This window comes from Scomber scombrus, chromosome 2 (assembly GCF_963691925.1).
Source record: "Scomber scombrus chromosome 2, fScoSco1.1, whole genome shotgun sequence".
NCBI lineage: Eukaryota > Metazoa > Chordata > Actinopteri > Scombriformes > Scombridae > Scomber > Scomber scombrus.
Genome location: NC_084971.1, coordinates 15229935 through 15257322, shown reverse-complemented (window position 1 = coordinate 15257322; position 27388 = coordinate 15229935). Strand labels below are relative to the sequence as shown.

Sequence of the window (27388 nt, the reverse complement as noted above, 5' to 3'; positions counted from 1 at the left end):
CGTGAGGGTGGGGTGTTGTTTGGGGCACTGTGGGTGGTGAAAGCATCAAAATCAAAGTGAGGAAGGTCAACGTCTGGCCATATTTTCAGCAGCCACTCCGCAGCTATGTGGCGTGGTACGACCATACAGATGCCTCTGTGAGGCCAACTAAAGCACACCCTGACCTGGGTGCATCTTAGGGGAAAAAGGCAAGCCCCTGCGGACCATCTTTGAAGATGAGAGAAAGTTTGCACATTCCTATGAAGCGTTGAGTCTTCAAAGGATCTGCTATAAAAATGTATGATTGGTGGTGTGAACATTTCATACTCAGCAATCTATCTATGTATTAGCGTGCTTTGCTGCATATAGCCTAGCACTTGAAAGTTTTGAGCTGTGCTTATATTTATTGTTAATGGCTCTTGGTTAGACTTGAGTATCTACATAAAACTGTGACTCGTTAGCTTGCATGTATTTTTCAGTTTACTTTGTGATTTTAATAGATCTATAAAGTTAAGTTCTATCTGACAACACTTATTACATTAACTATGATTTCCCAGTTTTTCACATTGAATAGACATCTAAATAAAAGCCACTGTGATGAGAAAAAAAGTTAACTCTCTTGTTTGTCTAGACAAATATAGAGGCTGGGGCTTTCCACACATCACCCAGGCCATTAAAAATAGATGCCACAAACTGAGAGTGACAGACGGAGGAGGAGGGGGGAAGCTTTGACAAAGACTCATTTAAACGCTGCGGCACAACGGAGTGACTTGAGCACAGACTCCCACATCGGCAGCCCAAACCACAAGACAGCCCCGGCTCTAATCGCAAACATTTATTCAGCTCAGACAACTCCACCGAATGCCTCTGAGGAGCATCTCTGTGAGATATAAAAAGAATCAGGAAGGAAGAAGATGGAGGAAGGGGGGAGAGAAAGAAAGACCCTACCAAGAGATATAGACAGAGAGAGAGAGAGAGAGAGAGAGAGAGAGGGGGGTGGGGTGGGGGGGGGGGGGGGGGGGGGGGGGGAGGCCAGAGTCAGACACAGATAGTGACAGAGACAGGCAAAGAAATGAAGACACAAAAATAAAACACTGCAAGATTGCAAAGAAGTGATTGCTCTCAAGTTAGTCTGCATTAAGAGGCAAAGTGCCACACTCACTCTAGTTCCCCTGAGATTACATGAAGTACAGAGGGGGAGAAGTGGAAAAGAGTGAGAACGATAGCATAGAGGGAGGAATAAGATTCCCGACTCAACAGACTGCAACTAACTCCGACCATCATAGACTAATGAGATCAGAATACAAATTAATACATTTTTTACACTAAAACATGACTAATGAAACCCAAAAATAAAAAACCAAATTCCCAACCTTCCATGTATCTTATTTACTAAATAAGTCACCAGAGAATACGGAAGCCCATAGGGGACTTTATCAAAATGATAATGTCCATAAATTGACATGAACATTCCATAATAGCATATAATTTTGTTGTTTGAGTAAAAATGAAAATGCCATAATCCAAGTTGGATTTTCACTTTCACATTCTTGTATGGGTGTGCTATGAACATGTTATCTGTTAACATTAAAATGGAAAAGCTGTTTGACATTCAATTTTTTAAAAGTCGTACCCCACTGTTAAGTGGACACTATTAAGATGTTAATTTACATTTAATAAATGAAAATGTAATATAAAAATGTAACCCGATTTACCTTTTTATGCAAACAATATTCAAGTCACAATTAAAGTTAAAATGCAATTTGGAAATGACAATAAAAAAAGCATTTAGACAAAAGACTTAACCTGCTGTACGGTGGAAAATATTCAAATGCAATAAGCGAAATAGTGCCCCCAGTATATTGCACTTAACAAACAAAATAAAATCAACATAACAAAATAAAAATGCAATCTGGCAAAACTCTCATCAATTTAGATCTTCAGTAATGACGTCAATAATTATCTGTAGGCAGGACAACATCTTGCCACTTTCATAAAGGAAGGCCACTACTGTGAAGCTGCACTGAACAGATCAGGCTGGACAAAATAAAACCTGTGCCATTGAGAGACCGTTGGTATTGTAACCCAAATTGAGTACCTCAAGCCTAGCGTAGGCCAATCAAATGTCAAATTGATGAGATTTTACTTGGCTTGAGCCTGAGCACAGCTTGTAATAAGAAGTTTTTTTTTTGCCTACGTCTTTGTTGTGATTTGTTTTTACTATATAGAACGCTAAAATCTCTTTTAGTTTGCTGTTAGCATGGCATTAGCATTAGCTAGTTTGCTTGCTGTATGCTGTTCCTGTGTATTGCCTGGCTGGATCTGGTCTTTGCAGCTTCACAGTAGTGCCCTTGCCTTACAAAACTCAGAACAACTCAGACATTTAAGACATTTATAGATATAATAATATTTAATAATAAAAGATGAGCTAAGATTAAAATGTAAAGATCTTAGTAGTGAAATGTGGCAGTTTCAGTGGCAAACAGTAACAAGCAAGAAAAAAGACGACATAAACAAGAGCATGATTAAAGGTCACTTAAGTGTATGAATCACACGGTTTAGAGGATGTGCAAAATAGCAACAGCACAGCAACACACATCTGAGAGGAAAATCAGAATACCGAGAAACTACTATGAAAATGATACATACAAAATCAATCAAGAACATCAATTAGCAATAAATTTGATAATCAGTTAGCGATTTAAATTTATTTATCAAACAAAAATGCCAAAGCTCTGTTTCTTGTCGATTTTTGGATTTTAGATGTTGTTTGGACACAAATGGAGCTTTGGTGAAAGCTCTTTTTCATGCTCAGGTCTGTAGTTTTATTTCTCAAACCATCTCTCATTCCCATCCCAATCACATGCTCACTCATAATTTCCTTAACTGTCATTGCACAGGGTGTCAATTAAGACATCAGCAGTTTACATCAACTGGTCACATCTAACCAACAACACGGTGACACGCCTTCACTGTCTGCCTATTATATTTCAGTTGTCTTTTTAAATCTGTTCTTCCTCTCTGCCTTTGTGCTTTCATAGTAAACTCTACCAACTCCCCATCACCACCCAGTCTTCAAGATTCATCAGTGCATCACTTCATCAACCTCATCATCCTTATCAATCTCAGCAGAAGTCTTCAGCTACCACCAACAGTGTCTGGACAGTGTCTGGAGGGATTCATCTGGCTGCTCAGGACTCCCGCATTTTGAGGTTTGCAGTTACATGATAAGCTTGGTAGCCGGGATGTTACAACTGACTCACAGAAAGACCTGTGAGAAAACAGCTGTAATAATAAGCTATTACTGCACACTGGACCAATTCACTGCACTCTAAAGTTCTATTTAAGGGTGAGGTTTGAAATAAAGGAGTAATTACAGAGTGTTTGTTCTAGGCCATCTGATAAAATCAGGACATTTGTGAGCATCATTGAACATGAAATAATTCATTAATGACAATAAAACATCTATCTATCTATCTATCTATCTATCTATCTATCTATCTATCTATCTATCTATCTATCTATCTATCTATCTATCTATCTATCTATCTATCTATCTATCTATCTATCTATCTATCTATCTATCTATCTATCCATCCATCTATCCATCTATCCATCTATCCATCCATCCATCCATCCATCCATAATCTGACCTTAACAATTTGTGGGCTTTGGTTAAAACCATTGATGCTAAAGTCACTTTAAACAGGTACATTCTGAATTAATTTACAAATTAATCCAAGTCTTAATGTTTTGTTTTGTTTTTGCACTGGTGTGAGCTGATTGATTATTCATACCTAACACTGCAGTTTACACAACCACAACTTGCATCCATCCATTCATATATCTCTCTAGAGTGTGTAGACAGGACCATGGTATACTGAATGTATGGTGGGCAAACATACCACATCACAGTAACATACAGATCACTAAATAACAGTAAAAGTAAAATGTTGCTGAACCCCACTGCACTGTATTTATGTAATCATGTCTGTAGGCAATAGCAGGAGTACACATTTGCACAGTCTCAGGAGGAGGCATGTTACTGTGCTGTCCCATGGGGGTGAAGATTTGGCTGACATGGCTTACAACCATCGCACACACAATCATATAATTCCAGCCCTAGCCTTACAATATTCACACATCTTTTTATTAGGCTGTAATGCAACCCATAAACCCATAACTGTGATGGGAAAAGAGCTTACTGCTGACCTGTAGTTCATCACTCGTCCATTACGAAGCCCTCTCCAGTGCCCCTACCAGTCTCAGAAGTAATCAGGCCTCAGCACTTTGCCTCTTTCACAGAGACTAAACAGTGCCAGGACGCAGTGGCATGTTAACTAATTACACCAATTCAGTGATGATCATGTGTGCGGGTACATTTACACCATAACTGTCTCTGTGTGGGTATACATGCTCAATAAATGTGCATGTGTGTATGACATGTAGTTAATCACCCACCTCTCAGAGGCGCTTGGAGGAGTTTTTTTGTATGTGTGTGTGTGTGTGTGTGTGTGTGTGTGTGTGTGTGTGTGTGTGGCATATAGAGCTAATTACAGAAACTTGTATTCAAATTGAGAGCATTACCCAGCCTGCACTCACAGCCAAATAAAGCCACAAAGACGTGCCTCTCTTAATATAGCTTGAATTGTTCATGGTATGAAATATTAAGTATAGAAATTAGGGTGTTAGTGGGTCAGGAAAAAGACAGACCAAGTGAAGCACAGAACTGTTTGTGTGTGATGGTGTGATTGCATGTGGGATTTACTACCAACCACAGCTGTTTGAAGATGCAGTAGGTGTTTCCAGGGACTCGTGTTGTATTTCCCCAAGCACTGTTGCTCTAATCAGCTAATGGAACGGCAGCTAATCTGATAATGTCACATAAACACTCAGCTGCATGTCTGTGTGTGAGTGTGTAATGTGAGAGAAAAAGAAACAGAAATGAGAGACAAACAAATACTTATTAGACAAACATCCTCTGACTCAATGAATTTTTATTCAGTCAGGCTGAGACCATTATGGGAGACAATGCTCTGCAGGGATACAGACCGACTCAAAACATTCAAATCCATCATCCTCCAATGAGGGAATGGGAAAATCCTGCGAATGAATAACTGGTTAACCTCACAATTTAATGGTCAATGCTTTCTTTTCTTTAATTTCACTGGACAAACCTGGGCAAACCTAAGAAGCATGGAGGAGTGTGTCACAATACTGAACCCTTTACCCAGTGGGGGTCTGACAGAATGGATGTTAACCAGACCTATTGAAGAGACCATGGCTGACAAAATAACTAAATTAATGACTGAACTAAAAGGATAAATGACCCTTGAGTCATTTGAACTGGAGAAAGGACCAGATAACTTGTCCAAAATTCTGCCTTTCCTGGCAGAGTAGATAAATGCCAGACGGGACAAGTACAGATAAGCTGGTCCTCGGAGTTTGCTCCATGAGGAGTATACTCAGTTCTCCAAGATGTCTCTTCCTTTTTCTATTTTCTTTTTGTTCTTAGACAAAAGTACATGCACATTTTATTTGGATCTTTTACTGAAACAAATTTCAGTTTTCAGTTTTGTTTGACTCAACCATAAGCAAACAAAAGCCTGAACTCAATGCTGGCCCACGCTGCTCCGAAATCTACAGACAGCGACACTAACTTAAATTTTTGTTTCTATATTTCCTTAATAAAAACTTCAAAAATACATTACTCCTGCTATTCTCCAAAGCATCTGATTGTCCACTCACCACATTAAAGTCTAAATTGAAACAAGCCTGCTATTTTTCTCAAACTACAGAACTGTGCATACGTTTTGGGCTCTTAAGATGTTAAGATTATTATCCATTATGCAAAACCATCATAGAAGCATCTGATCAGTTCCAAAAAATGTGTTCTGAAGCATGACAACGATCCTGAACATACAGCCAGAGTCATCAAGAACCATCTTCAGCAACAAGAAGACCAAGGAGTCTTGCAACAGATGGTGTGGCCCCCACAGAGCTCTGATCTCAACATCATGGAGTCAATCTGTAACTACATGGTGAGACAGAAGCAGCTGAGACGCCTAAATCCATAGAACTGTGGAAAGTTCTCCAAGATGCCTGGAACACTGGACCTGGTGTGTGTTGACAAGGTTACTGGAAGGTCTAGAGTCAATTGCATTTGAGGGCCTATTAAACTACAAAAACCTCAATCTCTGACTTTTTAATACCAATGAAGCAAAGGCAACCACAAACCACAACTAGAGTTAGATCCCCAGAATCCTTCACAGGTCTGTCTGACCCACTTTCTTGAGCTACTGATTCTTATCCGCAGGAGAGAAAATACATTCTCACCTGTGCTGAATGCCTATTCTCTTTAATGGAATGTATTGCACTCTGTTTATTCAAACACAACCTCGGGACATTAGATACAGTGTCTGCTGGAATCCAGGCTACGAACTGCATAATTGATAAGATACTTAATATAGTTTCCAAAACTTTTTCCCGTCCTACTTTTTACTAAAAGATTTGAGTTGTATACTTTTGACAGAAATTCCTAAAAATTACAGAACTGGAAATCTGGCATGGATGCCAAAAAAGACCAGTATGTTAAAATGTAAAACAGAGCTTGTGGGTCTGAAATATCTGCACATACAGCTCATTTTGATGCTTTTTTATGCTCACCTGTACTGAGCCTGAAAGTGATCCTGGACAAAACTGTGTCGACCTCTGGACTGCTGTGTGCTAGCTGAACTGGGACTGGAGGGATCCTCCAATGAACTGGATGCCTGTAGACAAAAAGAGATCACTTTAGTGAACATAGTATATATTTGTTTTGACATTTAAAATAATTATTTACAAACTTCAAACTGCAAGAAAAAATACAAATACACATAATTATCATCATCTTATCATCATCTGCACTGAAGCTGCAGTAGGAAAGATTTTCTTTTAGATATGTATACTTTCATCAGTCTAAACTACAAATCGAGGCTGCATGCAAGAAGTGTATCCCATCTGTGTATACTCTATTTGCCCAAATTAATATCAGGCATCAGATATGTGACTGACAAAAGCTGCAAAGAAAGAGAAAAATATTTTTAAATCTTTAAAGCAAAAATCTTTCTTCAAAAGAAGCCAGCAATCACTCAGTCCACACTGCAACTTCTTCCCCACCTGAAGCTGCTGGTTGTGAATAGTAGCTTAACCCAAAGTTGACATGGACAGAATGTGAGTTGAAAGACTAACATGAATTTTTGCACTTTGCTTGCATTATTTAGATGATAAAATAAACTACAAGATGATCAGACACACGGACACACAGATATTGAAGTAGAAGGAGAAATAGAAAGAATGAGAGAAAGAGAGAGACATTTTTTACACTTAACTCATTTAACATTTATGTAGGAGAAAGGTGAAAGTCAATCCATATGAAATTACTGAATATAAAAATAAGGTTCATAAAATATTAGAGCGGGAAAGGTTTTCATCTGTCTGGGAGAGAGGGAAAATTTAAATGGTAAACGGTTGAACAGTCAACGCAGATCAAAATCACAGAAGTATTTGAAATGTCACCCATCCACAGCGTCACGCTAATGTGTGCTGAATAAACTAAATGGCTGGGATCTCTTCCATGTTGTGTAGGACTCAGCAGGAGGGCAGACAGACTTCAAAGATAAATATAAGAATGAAAGAATGATGGCTCTGAATAAAAGATGGACAACTACAACCCAGGGAGGCAGAGCAACAGATTGCTGAATGAATCTTATATATTTGATATTAAAGCTGTCAGCCAACACTAGGTGGTAATGACACAGGCAGAGACACACACACAAGCAGTGAGTTGAGTCTAAGTATTGGAGTCAAAGATATGTGGCTTTATATATGGTGTCAGTTTGTCTAACTTTGTTCAGTAAATACCACAAGTCAATGCAACAGCAAGGAATGAAAATGTGATGATTGTTATGTTTGTAGGATCATTATTCAGGCAAATAACACAGGACTTCTCTAAGTGATCTGTAATGCAAGCTAATTCTGGTGTCCAACATGACAGTTTGGCATAATCATCTGCTCCCTGTCTCACATAAAAAGTCCAATATGTCCAATATGAACTTCAATCCTTATTGTATGTGGCTGCGTTATTTATCACACTGATTTCTGTGAGGGCCAACTGCATTCACTAATATCTGTAGTGTTTGTAACTTTAAACAATTATACAGTAAACTACAGTGATGTTTTAAGAATCTAACTTCAAAATTAAATTTTCAATTCTTTCAGGAAATACACAAGGGACAAAGGAGCTCAAATAGCCCAAAATACAACACTATATCTACATGATCAATACAGCCTTCTTCCCTCATGTTGCAGATACCGATCTCAGATATTCAAAACCAGGCAGGCCACAGCAAGCTTCATTCCAGCCTTAATCCACCTTTTAAACTCTTCAACTGGATCTAGCCAGAATGATTATGACATGCCTTTTAATTTTATGAGCTATTTAAATGTATTTAATAAAAAATGTTATGCCACTTTTATCTTTATCTTTTTTTTGACTGATTTTTTGTTTTGTTTGGTTGTGTGCTTCAGTACTCTCTTCAAAAAAGATGTTCCAAATGGAAAAATAAAGTTGTTTGAATTCTAATTGAGTTGAACTGAATCAACAGTGAGAAAAATGGAACATTTAGAGGTACTACTTTGCACTATAACAAAGCCAGGTATACCAGAATCACACTTCCCCTTTTTGGGGCAAACATTAGCCTATTGCTTCTCTTTGCTAACTTGGGATGTGAGTGATGAACACTTTGTAACTTGTTTTGTTTATTCAGGACAAGATTTCAAATGTTCACTTCTGAAAAAACATGAAGTGATAAACACACAGTAATTAGATACTATTAGATAATGTTCAGTCTCAAATTCCTGTGTGAGATGCCAACACTAAGCAGCATACAAGTCATAGTCCACTGAGAGAAAATGGTCTCTCCACCTTCTCTGGGGAAATAAGACTTTGTGCACTCTTTGAAAATAATGACAATCCAACTTTGATGAAGCATTTGTTTGTTCAAACAAAATCCAATCACAGCTCGATTCGCTTTGAACAATAAGCTTCTTTTTGGCATCTTTGAAAACTTTTCCAAGGATGGCTCCTTCCAGAATATATAATGAGGCAAAAGCCACCTCAGCTCATTTACAGACTTGGCCTTATCTTCCCTTTAATGTTTATCTCTTCTAAAAAGATACAATCACAATACAAAAGCTCATTGTTCTTTAAATCATCTCTATCTTCTGAATATTGTGTTAATAAGACACACAACAAGACTAGATTTACAATTAGCATTGCTGTGTTCTGGTGAAAACACTGATACTTAACGCATTGTAGACTAGAATAAGTAGATCAGCTACAACTACTGCCTTGTCTGGGAGCAGTATTTCCATATGTTCACACCTCAGCCATCTGTAATGAGTCTCAAAATATTGCATATTCATCTCAATGTGTCAAGGTGTTATATAAGATATAGATGGACGGATGGGTTAGGTGAGTGGTTCTCAATCTTTTTCTATCATTCCCCACTTTGGACAAGGGGGGATTTTCAAGTCCCACCAGCCCCCATCGCCCCAACAAAATGCTAACAAAATACCACCGAGCTGTAAACCTCAGCCTCAGGGTGGAGTCAGAGGTCCATCCATCCATCCATCCATCTTCTACCGCTTATCCGGGGTCGGGTCGCAGGGGCAGCAGCCTAAGCAGGGAAGCCCAGACTTCCTTCTCCCCAGCCACTTCGTCCAGCTCTTCCCGGGGGATCCCGAGGCGTTCCCAGGCCGCCCCCGAGAGACATACTCTCTCCAGCGTGTCCTGGGTCTTCCCCGGGGTCTCCTACCGGTGGGACGTGCCCTGAACACCTCACCCGGGAGGCGTCCGGGAGGCATCCTAATTAGATGCCCGAGCCACCTCATCTTGCTTTTCTCAACGCGGAGGAGCAGCGGGTCTACTCCGAGCTCCTCCCGGATGACCGAGCTTCTCACCCTATCTCTAAGGTAGAGCCCAGCCACCCTACGGAGGAAGCTCATTTCGGCCGCTTGTACCCGCGATCTCGTTCTTTCGGTCACTACCCAAAGCTCATGACCATAGGTGAGGGTGGGAACGAAGATCGACTGGTAAATCGAGAGCTTCGCCTTTCGGCTCAGCTCTCTCTTCACCACGACGGATCTGTGCAGAGCCCGCATTACTGCAGACGCCGCACCGATCCGCCTGTCGATCTCCCGCTCCATCCTTCCCTCACTCGTGAACAAGATCCCGAGGTACTTGAACTCCTCCACTTGGGGCAGGATCTCATCCCCGACCCGGAGGGTGCACTCCACCCTTTTCCAGCTGAGGACCATGGACTCGGATTTGGAGGTGCTGATTCTCATCCCGGCCGCTTCACACTCGGCGGCGAACCGATCCAGTGAGAGTTGGAGGTCACGGTCTGATGAAGACAACAGGACCACATCATCTGCAAAAAGCAGTGACCCAATCCCTACGTCACCAAACCGGAACCCCTCAACGCCCTGGCTGCGCCTAGAAATCCTGTCCATAAAAATTATGAACAGGATCGGTGACAAAGGGCAGCCCTGGCGGAGTCCAACCCCCACCGGAAACGAGTCCGACTTACTACCAGCTATGCGGACCAAGCTCTGACACCGGTCGTACAGGGAACGGACGGCCTGTATCAGGGGGTCCGATACCCCGTACTCCCGGAACCCCCCACAGGACCCCCCGAGGGACACGGTCGAATGCCTTTTCCAAGTCCACAAAGCACATGTGGACTGGTTGGGCAAACTCCCATGCACCCTCAAGGATCCTGCAGAGGGTGTAGAGCTGGTCCACAGTTCCACGACCCGGACGAAAACCACATTGCTCCTCCTGAATCCGAGGTTCGACTATCCGACGGACCCTCCTCTCCAGTACCCCCGAATAGACCTTACCAGGGAGGCTGAGGAGTGTGATCCCCATATAGTTGGAACACACCCTCCGGTCCCCCTTCTTAAAAAGAGGGACCACCACCCCAGTTTGCCAATCCAGAGGCACTGCCCCCGATGTCCACGCGATGTTGCAGAGTCGTGTCAACCATGACAGCCCCACAACATCCAGGGCCTTGAGGAACTCCGGGCGGATCTCATCCACCCCCGGGGCCTTGCCACCGAGGAGCTTCTTGACCACCTCGGCGACCTCAGCCCCAGAGATAGGAGAGCCCACACCCGGGTCCCCAGGCCCTGCTTCCTTACTGGAAGGCGTGTCGGTGGGATTGAGGAGGTCTTCGAAGTATTCCTTCCACCGATCCACGACGTCCCGAGTCGAGGTCAGCAGGGCACCGTCACCCCCATAAACAGTATTGACGGTGAGACGCCGGATGGTGGTCCAGAACCTCTTTGAAGCCGTCCGGAAGTCGTTCTCCATGGCCTCACCGAACTCCTCCCATGTCCGGGTTTTTGCCTCAGCGACCGCCGCAGCCGCCCCCCGCTTGGCCTGCCGGTACCTGCCTGCTGCCTGCTGCCTCCGGAGTCCCACAGGCCAAAAACGCCCTATAGGACTCCTTCTTCAGCATGACGGCATCCCTCACCGCCGGTGTCCACCAGCGGGTTCCGGTATTGCCGCCACGACAGGCACCGACCACCTTGCGTCCACAGGACTGGTCGGCCGCCTTGACAATGGAGGCGCGGAACATGGCCCACTCGGACTCAATGTCCCTCGCCTCCCCCGGTACATGGTCAAAGTTCTCCCGGAGGTGGGAATTGAAGCTCTCTCTGACAGGAGACTCTGCCAGACGTTCCCAGCAGACCCTCACAATGCGCTTAGGTCTGCCAGGTCTGACCGGCATCCTCCCCCACCATCGGAGCCAACTCACCACCAGGTGGTGATCAGTTGACAGCTCCGCCCCTCTCTTCGCCCGAGTGTCCAAGACATGCGGCCGCAAGTCCGACGACAAGACTACAAAATCAATCATCGAACTGCGGCCTAGGGTGTCCTGGTGCCAAGTGCACATATGGACACCCTTATGCTTGAACATGGTGTTCGTTATGGACAATCTGTGACGAGCACAGAAGTCCAATAACAGAACACCGCTCGGGTTCAGATTGGGGGGGTCGTTCCTCCCAATCACACCCTTCCAGGTCTCACTGTCGCTGCCGACGTGAGCGTTGAAGTCCCCCAGCAGAATGATGGAATCCCCAGAGGGAGCACATTCCAGCACCCCCTCCAAGGAGTCCAGAAAGGGTGGATACTCTGAACAAACAACAGTCAGGATCCGTCCCCCCACCCGAAGGCGGAGGGAGGCTACCCTTTCATCCACTGGGGTAAACTCCAACATACAGGCGCCAAGCCGAGGGGCAATAAGTATTGCCACCCCTGCCCGGCGCCTTTCACCAACGGCAACTCCAGAGTGGACGAGAGTCCAACCCCTCTCGAGAAGAGTGGTTCCAGAGCCCTTGCTATTTGTCGAGGTGAGGCCGACTATATCTAGCCGGAACTTCTCAACCTTGCGCACCAGCATCAGGATCGGACCGCCAAGGCCCCCGTCTTCGGCTGCTGCCCAGCTCACATCGCACCCTACCCCTTTGGCCCCTCCTGCGGGTAGTGGGTCCACTGGAAGGGGGTCTCATGTTTCCTCTTCGGGCTGTGCCCGGCCGGGCCCCATGGGTGCAGGCCCGGCCACCAGGCGCTCGCCATTGAGCCCCACCCCCAGGCCTGGCTCCAGGGGGGGGGGGGCCCGGTGACCCGCGTCCGGGCAAGGGAAACCAAGGACCATGTATTGTACTCGTCATTTGGGTTTTGTGAGCTACGCTTTGTCTGGTCCCTCCCCCCGGACCTGTTTGCCTTGGGTGACCCTACCAGGGGCATAAAGCCCCCGACAACGGAGCTCCTGGGGTCATTGGGACACGCAAACCCCTCCACCACGATAAGGTAGTAGCTCAGGGAGGGGGAGTCAGAGGTCATCTCACTAAACTGGTCTTCTTCAGCAGAACTAAAATCAGTAGGTGCTTCAGATAAAAGAGCCTATAAATAAATAGGCAGCAGGAGAACAGTAAAGGCTTCATACAGAGTTGCATACAGAATTGCCCAATGCAAAAAAAACTACACAAGATAACTGAGCCGGCACTAATGAATAGGGTTGCGCCAGATGTGCAGTGGACGCAGTGTGTCATTCATAGGGAAGCGCTAGCGTCAAGGCAGCTCAGGCCCAACCTAAATAAGGTTTTGAAAAGCTCTCTAATGTAATTGAAAAACAGTGCAAATACGGTAAATTAATTTACAGTAAAAATAATATATAACAAAATGCAGTTTTAATGCTGTGAATGAAAATACAGTAATAATACTGTAAATAAAAATGCAGTAATGATACTGTAAATGAAAAAACAGTTATAATACTGTAAACATTTTTACAGTAACTTGCTGTCATCCACTTTTTACAGTGTAGATACAACTGATGCCATTTAAAGAGAAGTAACAGAGTGATGAGTATGCAAAATGGGAGAAGGTTCTTCTGCCTCAGAGTAAACCTTTCACAGCAAATTACTAGTAATGGACAGTTTAGCAGGCCTTTGTGAGCTACAGAGATTGGAAAGGGGATTCGTCGACACCTGGGGACCAAGCGATGCAGCACAAGCCATTTGAAGTTGACTTCAAATTCCATTTTGCCCTGGTGAGCATCAGTTTTGCTCAAGTTTTAAGGGGTGGGCGCCTTACGAAAAAAGAGAACTACTCACAAGTTATTTTGATTACTTGAGATGCAGAGTTTCTCAATCTTGGATGTAGGTGTGTTAAGTAAACTGGTCTTAGTTGCTGTATACTGCCTCATAATAGTATTTTATAATAATCCCAAGAAATTATTTTGGTTGGATTTGAACATTTTCTGGTAATAATATTAGTAATATTTTCATTTAAGTGCAAATTAATTAAGGAATTTCTTTTGCTTCGCTTTTTTTTTGGCACACATTTGTGAAAAACGTATTTCAATAACAATGGTCACACATTTACTGTACATCATCTCTCGTTTGTATATCTCAAGCAGAGCTGTGACCAACTCTCTTTTCTCCCTCTCTTCTCCATAGGACAATGGAGAACAATCCTGAGACCCTCAGAGACAAACTAGGTTACAAGCATCACCATGGAAACCCTGGCCTCATTCCCCCAAATCACCATGCAGGAACAAGGAACTTTTCATCAGTGACAGCATGGCCTAAAAATAAAGAAAAAGGCTAATGACCAGTGTGAGCTATTCATTCAAACCTACAGTACAAATGAAGAAACAAATGCCATAATATAATTTTGAATCACACCATGTAATTGTCTGATGTGCATGTTACATGTGTACATTTCAGCACTTTCCAAAATTAATCTAATTTTTAAAAATTGTACTAGTAACTCTTTGTAAAATTTCAAATAGAGGATCATAGCAGCATTTCTTTTAGGAATGTTGGTGAGTGTATCTGACTCCTGAAGTGCTAAAACACATTCTGTGTAATGATGGATCTAAAAACTTACAAACATTTTTCTAAAGCTATAACTGGTACACAAGAGATGTTGCTGCATAGTTTATTTAGACAGTGTGTCTCATTAAGACTGCATATTGTTAAATGGAGCACATTATGTGATACATTCTGCAAACTGTAGGTAGCTTTTGAATCACCAATACCTGTATAAGTACGTCATTTTCATTCAGAATAATAAAAGAGATGTCAATTTGAATCTTTTATTGTGCAGTTGAACTATACATCATTCATCTTATACATATAATGGCTGGATTAACTGGAAATGAAAAGTAAGTGCACTGCAGTGAGAGCAGAGAACAGGCAATCTACTGAGCATCTAGAGAATAAGAGAAAGAGATAGAACAGAAAATACAAAAACATATACTGTATATTTTAAAGATATATAGAGTACAGCAGATACAGAAAGGGAGAGACAGAAAGAGAGTGTACTGTGTCTTTATTTAGTACCCAGGGAATAACGAATACAACCACAACGTTGTTCCAGCACTGGTATCTCTGCCAAAAATAGATGCGGGGGCCGGCCACAGCAACAACAAGTGAATACTAATATTCAGAAGCTCTAAGCTGTTCAATCGTCCCACTGGGTGTAATAAAAAAAAACTCTAAATGCTAACAGATTTAGGCCACATTCAACTGCCTCCTGTTGCTTCTGGGATAAAATTACTACCGGTACCTACATGCCTCTGGCAGTGTAATTGATTTCTAAGATTTACATATAGGCCCTGGATTCAGACCGCAGTGTGTTACAGTTAAACTAGCTGTATTTACCCTTGTTCTCTAAAATGACTGTGGTGTCAAACTGTAGATGAGCTGCTTATTGAAAAAGGTTGTGATAAATGGAAGTCATAAAAAAGGACAGCAGAGAACTGAAAAGACTAGGAAAACAGTCCAAAGCTCAAACAAACAGCTCTTTTTCTGCATTTATTGTTGTCAGGTATAGTTGCATTTTGTTCATGTTTTGTGTTGTGTGCTAACTTTATTTCTTTTTCCCAAACAGCTAGGTGTTGATCAATTAGAGTACAAACAACTGATCTAATATGCTGTACAAGAAAAAAGCCCTGAAGACTTCTAGCAATGGGTCCCGGGATTTGGACACAAACACATTTGAGAATAAAAACTGAATTATTTGTGAAGAGAGTTGGTAACTATGGTACACTGAGCCTGTTCCCTCTTATTATATTGGTACTCTAAAATGAATTCAGCTTTGGTGGCTAAGCCCAGCATATGTTTCTGAGACTTTCTGGGATGTAAAAGCAGCTAAGGCCACTTTGAAAAGAACAGTGTGTCCTCCAACTCTTTTTCTCTTTCTTTCCCTTTGTGCTTGCTACAATGAGAGGTCAAATGGTGACACATGACCACCATCAACATAGCTCACCACCATCCCATCACAAGAGGAGCAAACCTAAAAGCACCCTATTATTATCGTGTAACAGCAAGAACATTGCACTGTCTGCACGCACTCGCATGAAGGATCACCAGGGCCTGTGCACACAAACACTCGATCAACACAATACGGCAGAAGCGCACACACATAAATTTGCATAGCCACAACTACTGCATTGTCAAATTGGAGTCATGCTGGCACTTCAGTCAGCTCATTTGTGTACAGACTTTACTAATGATGTCATAGAGAAAAGCTATGACTGCTTGCAGCACTGAAGTAACCCTCTACAAATTTGTTAATGCCCTAGTTACTTGCACACAGTCAACCTCACTTCACTGTTGGGTCCCAGAAAACTCACCTGGTGGTGGTACACTGTGTGTATCGTCAGCACTATATGCACACAGCTAAGCTAAAAACAAGAGCAGATTGCTTCTCTGACTGTCCAGGGATCCCGTGTAGCTGCTTACTACTGGTATTGTACCCATCTGTCCACCTACAGCGTTCACATGCTGCTGTCTTCTAATCCATCCCATACCTACTGCACCACAGTGGGACACCTTCACATGTGGGATTTGGTAAACCAGCAGCCACAATACTCTTATGTGATACCAATTGTCAAAATATGTGTAAAGGTAACAGAAATTATTCAGAAGTATTAGGCAGTTAAAAGGTTTAGAGCTGCAATGATTAGCCAATCGACAGAAAATTGATTTTTCTCCAGTTTGTTCAAATAGAAACACCCACTTAGCTGTTAGCAAAAAGCAGTGATGTGGATGAGAGCACTCCAAATAACACCCCATGGTCACACTGGATTCTGCTCTGATCTGGAGCTGTTTACTGGTGGGAGGAGAGTTCAGAGTTTATTTTTTTAAACTTCGAGCAATGGTGAGTACTGGGAGCGCTCCGTTTGTGTGTCTGTTAGCATGTTTAGCAGAGCAGCAGCAACAGTGAGTGCTCAGTCTGTCTCTGTGGCTATTGGCTAGGCGGGTGAAGGGGTTTATATCTGTTTACATGTAGCAACACTATCATGCAGAAACACACATCAGGTCAGTTGGGAAAAAAGTTTTTAGATGGACTTGGGAAAATGGCATTTAACGCTACAACATCAGTACAAAATTTGACCTTTCAGATTTTATACATATTAAACAATACTGGAAAGCTACAGAATGATATGAAAAACCTAAATAAATACATAAATAATAAAATTGTGGACCTGCCTTGTAAGTAGAAATGCCAAAATTGGCTTGTTCCAGCTTTCTCAAATATGAGGATTTTATGGTTTTCTTCTGTGCCGGTAAACTGAATATCTTTTGGAATTTTTCATGGTTTTCTGACATTTTATAGACACTCACCTAAATCAATTATTTAAAAAAAAAAATTCAATATATGAATTGATAATGAAAATAATCATTAGTTGCAGCCCTACCAAGGTTATGCATTGTAAAGACACTAAACATGTGACACACACACTTTGTCTTTATCCCACATGATTTGAAAAGCCTAAACAAATAATAATAATAAAGAGAAGAACAATACACATTGCAATACTATTTCCTTCTCACATATGTGTCGTCAATGTTGCGTCTCCATCTCACAAAGGCAAAAGCTCCCCTGGACCTCCTGATGTAAACTAGTGCTATAGCTTTGTATTTAGTAATGGCAGGATTATGTTGCACTCTGCTGGACAAAACTGAAATGCAATACTCCTTTAAATTTGGTTTTCTGTGTTAAGTTTCAATTTTACTGTGGCATGGAAAATGCACGTCAAAATGAGGGAAAAACAATGAATTATCATCCTTTTAACATAACATAACCAATGCTGACCAGCACAGAGAGGGAAGGGGGATGAGGAGTCACAACACATGCTTTAATAAGAGTATTGCACTCAGTCAGTGTTATGGGTTTCTTGTTTATCATTCTGATGGCAGTGACACTACAGGATAACCAGGTTAACCAGGCTACCTTGGCTAAGCCAGCTAGCATACTTCCATGAGCATCCTAAAGCTAAATTAAACTATTTTGACAGTAAATGTTTGGGTCACAGAGCATATTCTTCATATGAATGCATGCAACGAACCATAACATCAGTGCTGTGACACTTTGGGACAAATACACTTACTGTCACACCCTTATAGTTCATATAGCAATGTGTATTACATTTCACTTTATTTCTTTGTTTTCCGTTTTTATTCATTCATTTCAGATCTTCTATATATCACACTGTGAAACCAGATTAAAACAGACATGTCGAACAATGTGAAATGAAATATAGTCCACTGAGGTATGGAATGTTCCTCCATGGCAGTAAAGATATTAATGAATTTGGTCAAAATGGAATGAAAGACACAAGGAAATCATATTGTATATTGGTTTGTGTGCTAGAGTGATCTTTATGAAAAAATAATCTATTTTTTGCGAGGGAGAGCATGATGTTTATCTGAGGTGATAACATGGACCTGTCTACTCTTTGACTTGAGATCATTTCTTTTACTTCCAGACTTTGCTCCTTAATACTGTCACCACAGAGTTGGACTAATTTATGTGTGATAACTGACATTGCAGCCACTGCAAATCTTTTTGGCCCTGTGCCCCTTTTGTTTGCTGGCAGAGGCACAGCTTCCCTCCAGAGATCGTCATACTCCAATCCCTACATGAAAACATATGTTGTTATGAAAGCCCTGCTGATTCCCTGTGGCACACATTCATGTGAGACATTACTCAGGCGTTCGTCCACAGCGTGCTGGGGGAGTGAGTGGGAGTTCGGCTTGCTGTGGTTGTGTATTTGAAGGTGTCTTTATACTACTACTATGTGTGTGTGTGTGTGTGTGTGTGTGTGTGTGTGTGTGTGTGTGTGTGTGTGTGTGTGTGTGTTTGCACGTGCATGAGGGAGAGTCATGGGGGCTTTTAGTTTCGAAGCAAGTAAAAGAAATTCTAAAAACACTGTAACAATGTGAAAGAGTGGGTGTTTGGTGCGTGTGTGTGTGTGTGTGTGTGTGTGTATGTGGGTCAATGACGTGACGCCTACATTTTCAGTCTAACTGCATTTTTTTCAGTTAGAAAAAGGTTTACATTGATTAAAAAAAATACCATATATATGTAGTACCTTTCCTTTATATGTAATCACTTTAACTTTTCAAAAACCACAAGTTATTAGTAATTTTTCTGTTATTTAAAGTGACAAAATATCATGTGGTGCGACCAATAATACCAATAACTGTATTAAATTCAGAGTAAAATATCACTTTTAATATTAATCACGGATACAGTATGCTTAACTAATTGTATTTTTTAAATTTTTTCAATCATTTTTAAGCAATTTACAGGAAAAATAAGTCTTACATACATTTCAGAAGGCAACTGTGACATTATAGAACATAAATATGAGATTATTATTTACAAAAACTTAAAGGAAATGCAAATAATTTGTTTCGAAAACACTCGTATGTGTACTCAACATTCTTAATGTTTGAATTACTGCAATAGATATTCCCATATTTTTTTATTTTTAAATAAATCCTTATACGTCATTGACCCATGTATGAGCGTGTGGTTGTGTGTGTGTGTGCGTGTGTGTGGAAGAGATGTTAGTGTAGCTGTAAAACATGAGAAAAACAAACCACAGAAGGCAGGTTGGCCTCGAGGTAGACAGACTTACTAATAACCAAAAGGCTGCAGGTTCCAAATTTTGTGCTGACATAATGGTATGTTTCTGCTCCAAATATATATCATTGTGATCACAATTATTAATCACAGCTGTTTTTGATTACAGAAAATGTAAAAGCCTTTACCATGCGCTTGAAAAATGGCTGTTAGTGTCCTTCATTGAGCCCTGTGGCTTCGGTCAGCTTGACTTGAACAGTTACAACAAATTCTGATAGTCTTCATGGTTTGAGAAACACACTATTAAAAGTCATTTGTATAAAAATGAACATACACACTTCTGCACTATAATCAACTATTCTGCTCACTATTCATTATGCAAAAATATGGCTAAAGACACTGTTTCCATCTCAACGCCATCTCAACATCTCCACACACACCTTGACCTTGCAGGTGTAACAATTGTTTCCAAAAGAAATTTCACAAAAAATTGTGACAAAAATGGCATTTGCAAATTCTCAGAACCTGCGGTGATGTATTCAATCTGCATTTGTGTCCAACCAACAGACCAAAATGTGCATTTGTAATTTGCTGTCACATGAGACAAAGAAAAGAAATCCTTACATTTGAGAAGCTGAAACTAGAGAATATGTGGCTGAAAAATGACTGAAAACAATAATTATATAAAATATAAATATATATATTAGTTGCAGCTCCAAATCCATTTTATCCACCATTAGTCTATGCTGACTCCAGTATCTGTTATCTTATCTCTCCTCTTTGTAAGGAAGGGTTAGCCATTCAAGTCTAAAGTGGGTATGCCTGGTTTTAACATACTGTATGCTTTTGCTTTATTCTTTTCAGTCCTGTAGGCCTACTTTGAAGCAGCTTCAGAATGTTGCTTTCACTCTTAGTGTCAGTGAATTAATATTTCAAAATGTAACACTGACAAATTTCAAATTTAACTGTCAGCTGGCATCTGGGAGGTAAGTAGCTCCTCACTGGAGCTGAAGTAACCTGAAGGCACTTATGTAAAATGACAATAAAGAAGTGTAATTTTTAATAATGCTATTGTGTCAGTGTGCTGAGAGACCTGAGCTGCAGCTAGGGGGAAAAACATGCCTTTTATCGAGGCTAAAAATAGTCTCTAAAATATAAATGGTGTCCAACTGAGGAAAGACGCTGATTCAGTTATCGTCTCAAACCACATTTCTAATCAACTGGCTGGCCCAAGAGGCTTAACACATTCACCTTAGCTGCCAGAAACAGCTCTGAGTCATCCCTGCACACTAAGAAAAATGCTTGCTCACACATACACAAGCCCACTCCAATGCATGAGCCTACACAACTGTTCTCCCTTTCTTTTTCATTCTCTGTCACAAACACAGGCATGCAGCTCTAAATGTGAATTCAGACAGAGTCATAACTGCATTTAGCTATATAAGACTGGATTAAATGGCCTTCGGCTCGTGGTCACGAAGCAAGAGTGACGACAATCACTGAGGTGATAAAGCAAAAAGCTTAAGAGATTCTGGAAAAGGAATGGCAATGAATTTGAGATGCTGCCATGGCTCCCCCAAACGTGTTTTCACCATGATGAAGCAAAGCATTGCGATTCCTAACTGCCGAATTCAGCCAGGGTGACTAGACATCTCATGCAATCTCATGCAGCCATACTCCTGTCTCAAATGACAAACATCTGGACAAACTCTCATGATAAAACCTGTTAAATAGAGGTCTGAGCTGAGCCAAAAGCAACAGTGACTGGTTCTGAGAGCAAAACATGGGTTGTTAGAGTAGCCCTTGGATAGAGCAGCTGCAGTAGGGTGCAACATTTCTACAACTATTCCAAACCGACTTAGTTTTAACGTTAGCGTGACAACAAATACACTTTTCACACATTTAGATTACATAATTAATGAACACCATGACTGTAAAAATGCTTTTTTTTTTTTTTTTACTGATAACAAGTATAAGTAACATAGTTTATTAACTCAAGTACTGTTCTTCAATGTATTTCTATTTTACTCTACTTTATTGTTCTACTATTAAAGATAAATATGCCTTTTACTTTGCTATATTTGTGTGGCAGCTATAATTACAAGTTACTTTACGAAGTTTAAATTTGCTTCAGCTCCACCAACAACATTAAAATACAGGTTACATGTAAAGATAATAATTTACTTTTACATTTGAAACTTTATGTATCTTTTGCCTCTATTACATCTGTACTCGTACAAACTAACCACAGCTGATAAACAAAAAGGATTGTTTTAAGCCATGAGACTGGTTTGAACTGAATTTGAATTTGAAATCATATTGTCACATTTCAAGAAGATGCAGTAAGCAAAGTCTACAGTAAACAAGGTCCTCTTGCAGTGAGAAAAAATACTCTGGGTTTGACAATTGATAATGCTCACAAGGACATCTTTTTACCAGGCGGGTGAACTGGGTGTTCAACAGTTAAAGATTGAGCCAAATGTCCTTGATCGGTTATCCATGTAACAAACATAGATTCACAATACCTGCAGCAGGCTGCTGTGTGTGTGTGTGACACTGGTTTTGTTGCGATCAAGTTCTGGTGTAAAAACTCAGACTTCTGAAAATCTGCCATCTGAAAAGCATTATGTTCAAGAACTATGTAGCCAGAACATCAACCTGGTGTACAAATAACATAGAAACACAAATGTCAGATAGCGGATAAGGATATCTTGTGATTAGTCGGCTCTCACATTAAACAGTGCTGAGCAGCAAACTGTAAAATCTTAGTTGTTGAACTTTTCAACTACACTGAATACACCACAGATATTTCCCACAGTTCTAAATGAGTTATTTCAACTGTATCATTCTTCCCTGCAATAAAGATGAAGAGAAGCATGAACAAGGGAAGATTGATCAAAAAGGAAAGCAAAACATTATTTTAGTGTGACTAAACCCAAATAAAGCAAGTGGACCTGGCACTGCTCCATCACACCTATATATGATGTCACACAATACAAGAGTTACTGTTTGCTTGTCTCTGCCTTTTGTGTGTTTGAGTGTGTGCTCAGTAACTTTTCTTGGCAACATTACTGAGCAGCTGAAGTAGCTCACACTTTCAGTTGCTGGTATTAGCTTGATGTTTTTGGTCTCCTGCAGGAAGAGATGAAGTCTCCCACTGAGTGTGCGAATTAGGTGAGTCAATGTTGACAGAGTTGTTGGCTGCTTCAGGAGACAACTGAGAGAGCCCGCCACCAGAGCATCTGAACAGCAGTTATATCAGCGCATGCCAAGGTTTTATAGAAGTGAACATGTGTGTCTGACACCTGAGAGTTTGTCAACACTGTCTGAAAAGCAGAGATTTGTTCATTTAAGCTCACTTTCTAATTAAACAGCTTCTTATAATAAATCATGCTGAGCTGAAAGTCTTTAATCTTTTCCTACATTAACAGCTTGGAGAGGCAACTTGGTAGAGGTTGAACAAGGTCAACGAGATAAGGTTAAGGAAAAGAAGACAGAAACACAAAAAGGAACATAAAAGAACAACAGCTATAATGCACTAGTGAGGGGAAAAAAAGGCTGGCCTGATGATGGCGCCAGAGGAAATGTTGTTTTACTACATACATTTACTGGTTTATCCTATGTGCAGTGGCTATTTTAGCACATTCAGATTCAACTTGTCAGTCTCAGTCACACATTGTTAAGTTTGGCTAAACATCTTTTAGCCTCAGCTGTAGTTCTTCAGACACAGTTGTACATCTTCAGCCTCAGCTGTCATCTACATTTAAGTCATCTAAGTTATCTACACCATAAAATGTCAAAAAAGTGTAAAAATTGGCCATCACAATATCATTGAGCCCAAGGTGACTTCTTCAGACTGCAAAAGATATCTAAAAGATATTCCATTGCCAATGGTGTAATGCAGAAAAGCAGTGACTTGTAACATTGACAAGCTGGAACCAACAAATGTTTGGCATTTGTGCTTTATTAATAACTTTCACAACAGACAAGTAGCAATTGTTGATAATTAACTGAGTCATTTCAGCCATAAAAACAGTCTATGTTTATTTTTAGTCAAACTGATTAACTCTTTTCTTAGAATATGAACACAAAACTGTTAAGGCTTTACAGACAGTAAAACAATGAAAACAACACTGTACGCTTTGTAGCATACACAAATATCACTGAGAAAGCTGTTGAGAAACAGATGCAAACACAAAGCCAGGTAGGATTTTATAATTTGGAGAGTGAAAGAAGAGAGTGAGATATCAAGAGAGAGACTGACAGAGCGACGGATAGACTGATTCAGAGAGTGAGGACAGGGCACGCAGCAGTCCAGAGAAGGGGAGGAATGAAAGAAACGCTGTCCGTGCAGTAAACTGGCTGACTCACCCCAATTCTTTCAGCTCTGGATGACTGCTGCTAATTCGGCCTATTCAAAGCTGGCTTACGGTAACAAGGCAGTCTGGGAGATAACGGTGGAAACCGCAGGCATTTTTAACCCCCCTCTTCCCCCTCTCAACCTCTGGCCCGCTGCTTTCCTCCGCACACTTCCAGCCATCATAACACCTTCTGCGTTGTCACTTTCCACCTGCTCTATGTGGTGCATTAACTATCACAGTGCTAAAAATTGTGTCCAAGTTGACTAATATTTATTTATAGCAAATGCCATCACTGCACTCTGTCCTTAGGTCCTATCCCTATCTGAAGAGCCACTCCATTTCATACAGTACGGAGTGCAGCCAGACTCACCACTCTCTGGCTGTTACTATGGAGATGCCAGCAGGACCAAAACAAAAGCAGAACAGAAAATAAGCAGCCTCAGACAAGAGCCCCTGGCAGATCTCTGAGTGCCAAATCTGGCTTGGCAGCAGAGGCTGGAGCCATCTCTCTCTCCGTCTCTATGTGTCTCTCGCTCTTTGTCTCCAATCCGCACACTGGGAGTGTTTATTCCCAGGCAAATATTGATCTAGAGAAATAAATGAACTGACGTGAGTCATTGAGATGAAGGGGAAATAATTTATTAGCGTTTAAAAAGGATGGGTCCTATAAGGGTGTTTGAACTCGCTTTGATAAGAGAGGAGCTTTGGGATTGCTGATGCCAGAGCCTAGCTGGGTCCTGTTGACCTGTGCTTGGCATTTAGAGCAAAAAACAAAGGATCTCATGCCAAAGGACAAGGTGAGAACTTTTAAAGAGAAACGACATCACCCTTAAGACTGGCTGATGTCTTCATGAACTCTCTCTGAGATGTTAGAAAGCTCTTCAGCAGAGGAATCATGTCTGCCTTTGATTGATTTTGCTGTCAGAATTTAACAAAAACCTGGAAAGAAGAGTCATCAAAGTGATTTTTAATGCAATAAACTGTGTTCCACTGGTATGCATTACATCACACAAAACTCGTGAGACATGTAAACACGCACGCGCCCACGCACACACGTGCACGCACACACGTGCACGCACACACGTGCACGCACACACACACACACACACACACACACACACACACACACACACACACACACACACACACACACACACACACACATCTACCTTAAAAAAGCTGCCTTCAAAGTGTTATTATACAGTATGACCACTTTAAACTTTATGAAATGTAGAAGGTGCTTTGTTACTTGGCCTTGCATGAGGCATATGATTAAGTAATAATGCTGCTGGTGCTGTTTAAAGGGTTTCTGTTTTGGGAAGCACAAGGTCTGCATCCATTTTTAAACCCTTTATCCTTCTGCTAAATCTGCCACACTGGCTCATTAACATATAATCAGTAAAACCAAGGGAAAATGCATACACCAACGCAAAGTCAGCAACAATCTAAAGTACCACACTGCAAATGACAAACTGATAAATCTGAGACTAAAAATCAAAATTTAGTTTTGAAATGTGTCATGAATGAAGTGTGTTTTTCTCAAAGCTATTATGATACTTTCAAGATACTGATCATTTTCTCTGCACAATACTTGAGAAAACTGATATGCCAACAAGTGAAAATGTCTTTTCTTATTAATTGTTCACACATCTAAGAGAAATAAAATAGTTTTGACTGAATATGAAACTAAATGACTTGGGTTTGAATGAGATATAAATATTTTCTATTTAGTTCAGGCCACTGAGGAAAATAAAGAACAATGGAGAACAGGTGACAGGAACAGGTCAGACTGCATCGCAGCTATCAGTCCTGTTCCACAAGCCCAAAGGCACCAGGAAGTCATAACCATATAAGGAAGAAAAGCTTGCAAATGTGGGTGTGGTGCAAATTACTCGGAACAATAGACCTGCGGGAGAGACTTTGTTTACTTGAATTTTAAAAAGACAACATGTGTGCATCTCGTTTCAGTTTCAAGCGCACCGGCAGGACCAGTTCTTGATAACACACAGTGATCACACGGAAGACAAGAGTGCGAAAAATGTTACAGAAATGCCTCTGAGGATTTGAGGCAGATTGTTTTTTTCTTCTTCACTACCCGCTTGTCAGACTTACTTCAAGGTGGCAATAGCAACTAATCGCCACCAGGTATCTGTATCTCTGCATTAATTACAGCTTAACCACAAGTGGGATTTCATAGCCATTCATAGTACCAATTTAACATCATAAAAAAACACTGTGCACATTCAACAAACAACAGGAATGTTACAAGAGCAGCATCCTGCATGTTGAAAGTGCAACATTCTGGTACAATGTGTTATGCTAGTGCAGTTTTACTTTCCTGGTTTTGTCAGTTGTATTGGTTTTATCAGTCTTTTATATTTTTATTTTTTTTATGAATGATTTTATGGATGCTGCAAAGTGTGTGGAGATAAATGTTTTATGATGTAGTGATGCTGAACCCAAGAAAAATGTCCCTAAGGGGACAATAAAGTATTTCCTATCTTAAATATCTTGGGAGATGACTGTCACAGAAAAGTGCACCTTTTATGGAAATATTTAAGCAATTGCTATAACTGACTCTGACTGAATTAACAGTTACTTATGATGCAAAAATGCATCTCAAATCTCAAAAGAAAAACATACTTCTAGTCCTAAAAGCTTTTATTGTAAAGGCTGCATGAATATGTTGAATAACCTTACATCACATTACATTAAAGGATAAGTCTGGTAATATTCTAATTTTGATTTTACTGTTAATAAATCCCATGAAAATACCAACCATAAATGTATCCTATGAATAAGTATTGCTTGTGTAGTGAAAGCTTGATATAGCTGATTCCCCTGTGGCATAGAGCTCTATTGTTGTCCACAAATCAAAAACACAGCAATGAGCCACACTGTTTATGTTCCTGAAAATACTCACTAACACCAACAAATATACCATTTACTCCTTGAGTAATAGTTATTAAAAACTGTTTGTTTTTAAATTGCACAGTTTCACTACATCTTTCAGAGAAACCTGTCTTACATCCGCTGGCCAGAAACAGTCATGGCTAACTTCCATTTACTTCCTAAAGTCCTTAATTCATCCCAATCTTTATCAGAGGAACCTTATCTGCGTTTCTTACAGTCAGTCTTTCACTTTCCTTCCTCTGTCTCTCTCTTTCTCTCGCAGCATGGACAGAAGTTTATGTTTCAGATGTTCCTGAACTATTTCAAGGACATCCTTTTAAAAATATGAATGTATTTAATTAAGTGTTTCCTAGGAAATGCAGTGAATATCTCATTCATGTAGTAGGATCCATTAAAAGCCTTTTACAGTAAATATCCACCTGCACGTTGGTGGAAGTGTCCACCTTGAGTTACTGTGCTTCGTCTAAATGCATGTGTGTGTGTGTGTGTGTGTGTGTGTGTGTGTGTGTGTGTGTGTGTGTGTGTGTGTGTGTGTGTGTGTGTGTGTGTGTGTGTGTGTGTGTGTGTGTGTGTGTATTCTGGCAGAGGAGCAGGGAATATGGAGAATCAGGATTAAGAAAACAACAACACATTCCTGACCTAA

The 27388-nt window shown here is 40.9% G+C and overlaps 2 protein-coding genes across 2 annotated transcripts in view; both read right to left on the bottom strand.

Annotated features, from left to right (window-relative positions):
* zgc:174863 (uncharacterized protein LOC100136852 homolog) overlaps positions 1-27388 on the bottom strand; it is a 304874-nt gene that overhangs the window by 161495 nt on the left and 115991 nt on the right. The window lies entirely within an intron of this gene.
* usp43a (ubiquitin specific peptidase 43a) overlaps positions 1-27388 on the bottom strand; it is a 104597-nt gene that overhangs the window by 55608 nt on the left and 21601 nt on the right. Inside the window, exon 3 of the mRNA XM_062431112.1 lies at positions 6646-6749. Coding sequence (XP_062287096.1) covers positions 6646-6749 — 104 coding nt within the window. The remainder of the gene's footprint in view (positions 1-6645; positions 6750-27388) is intronic.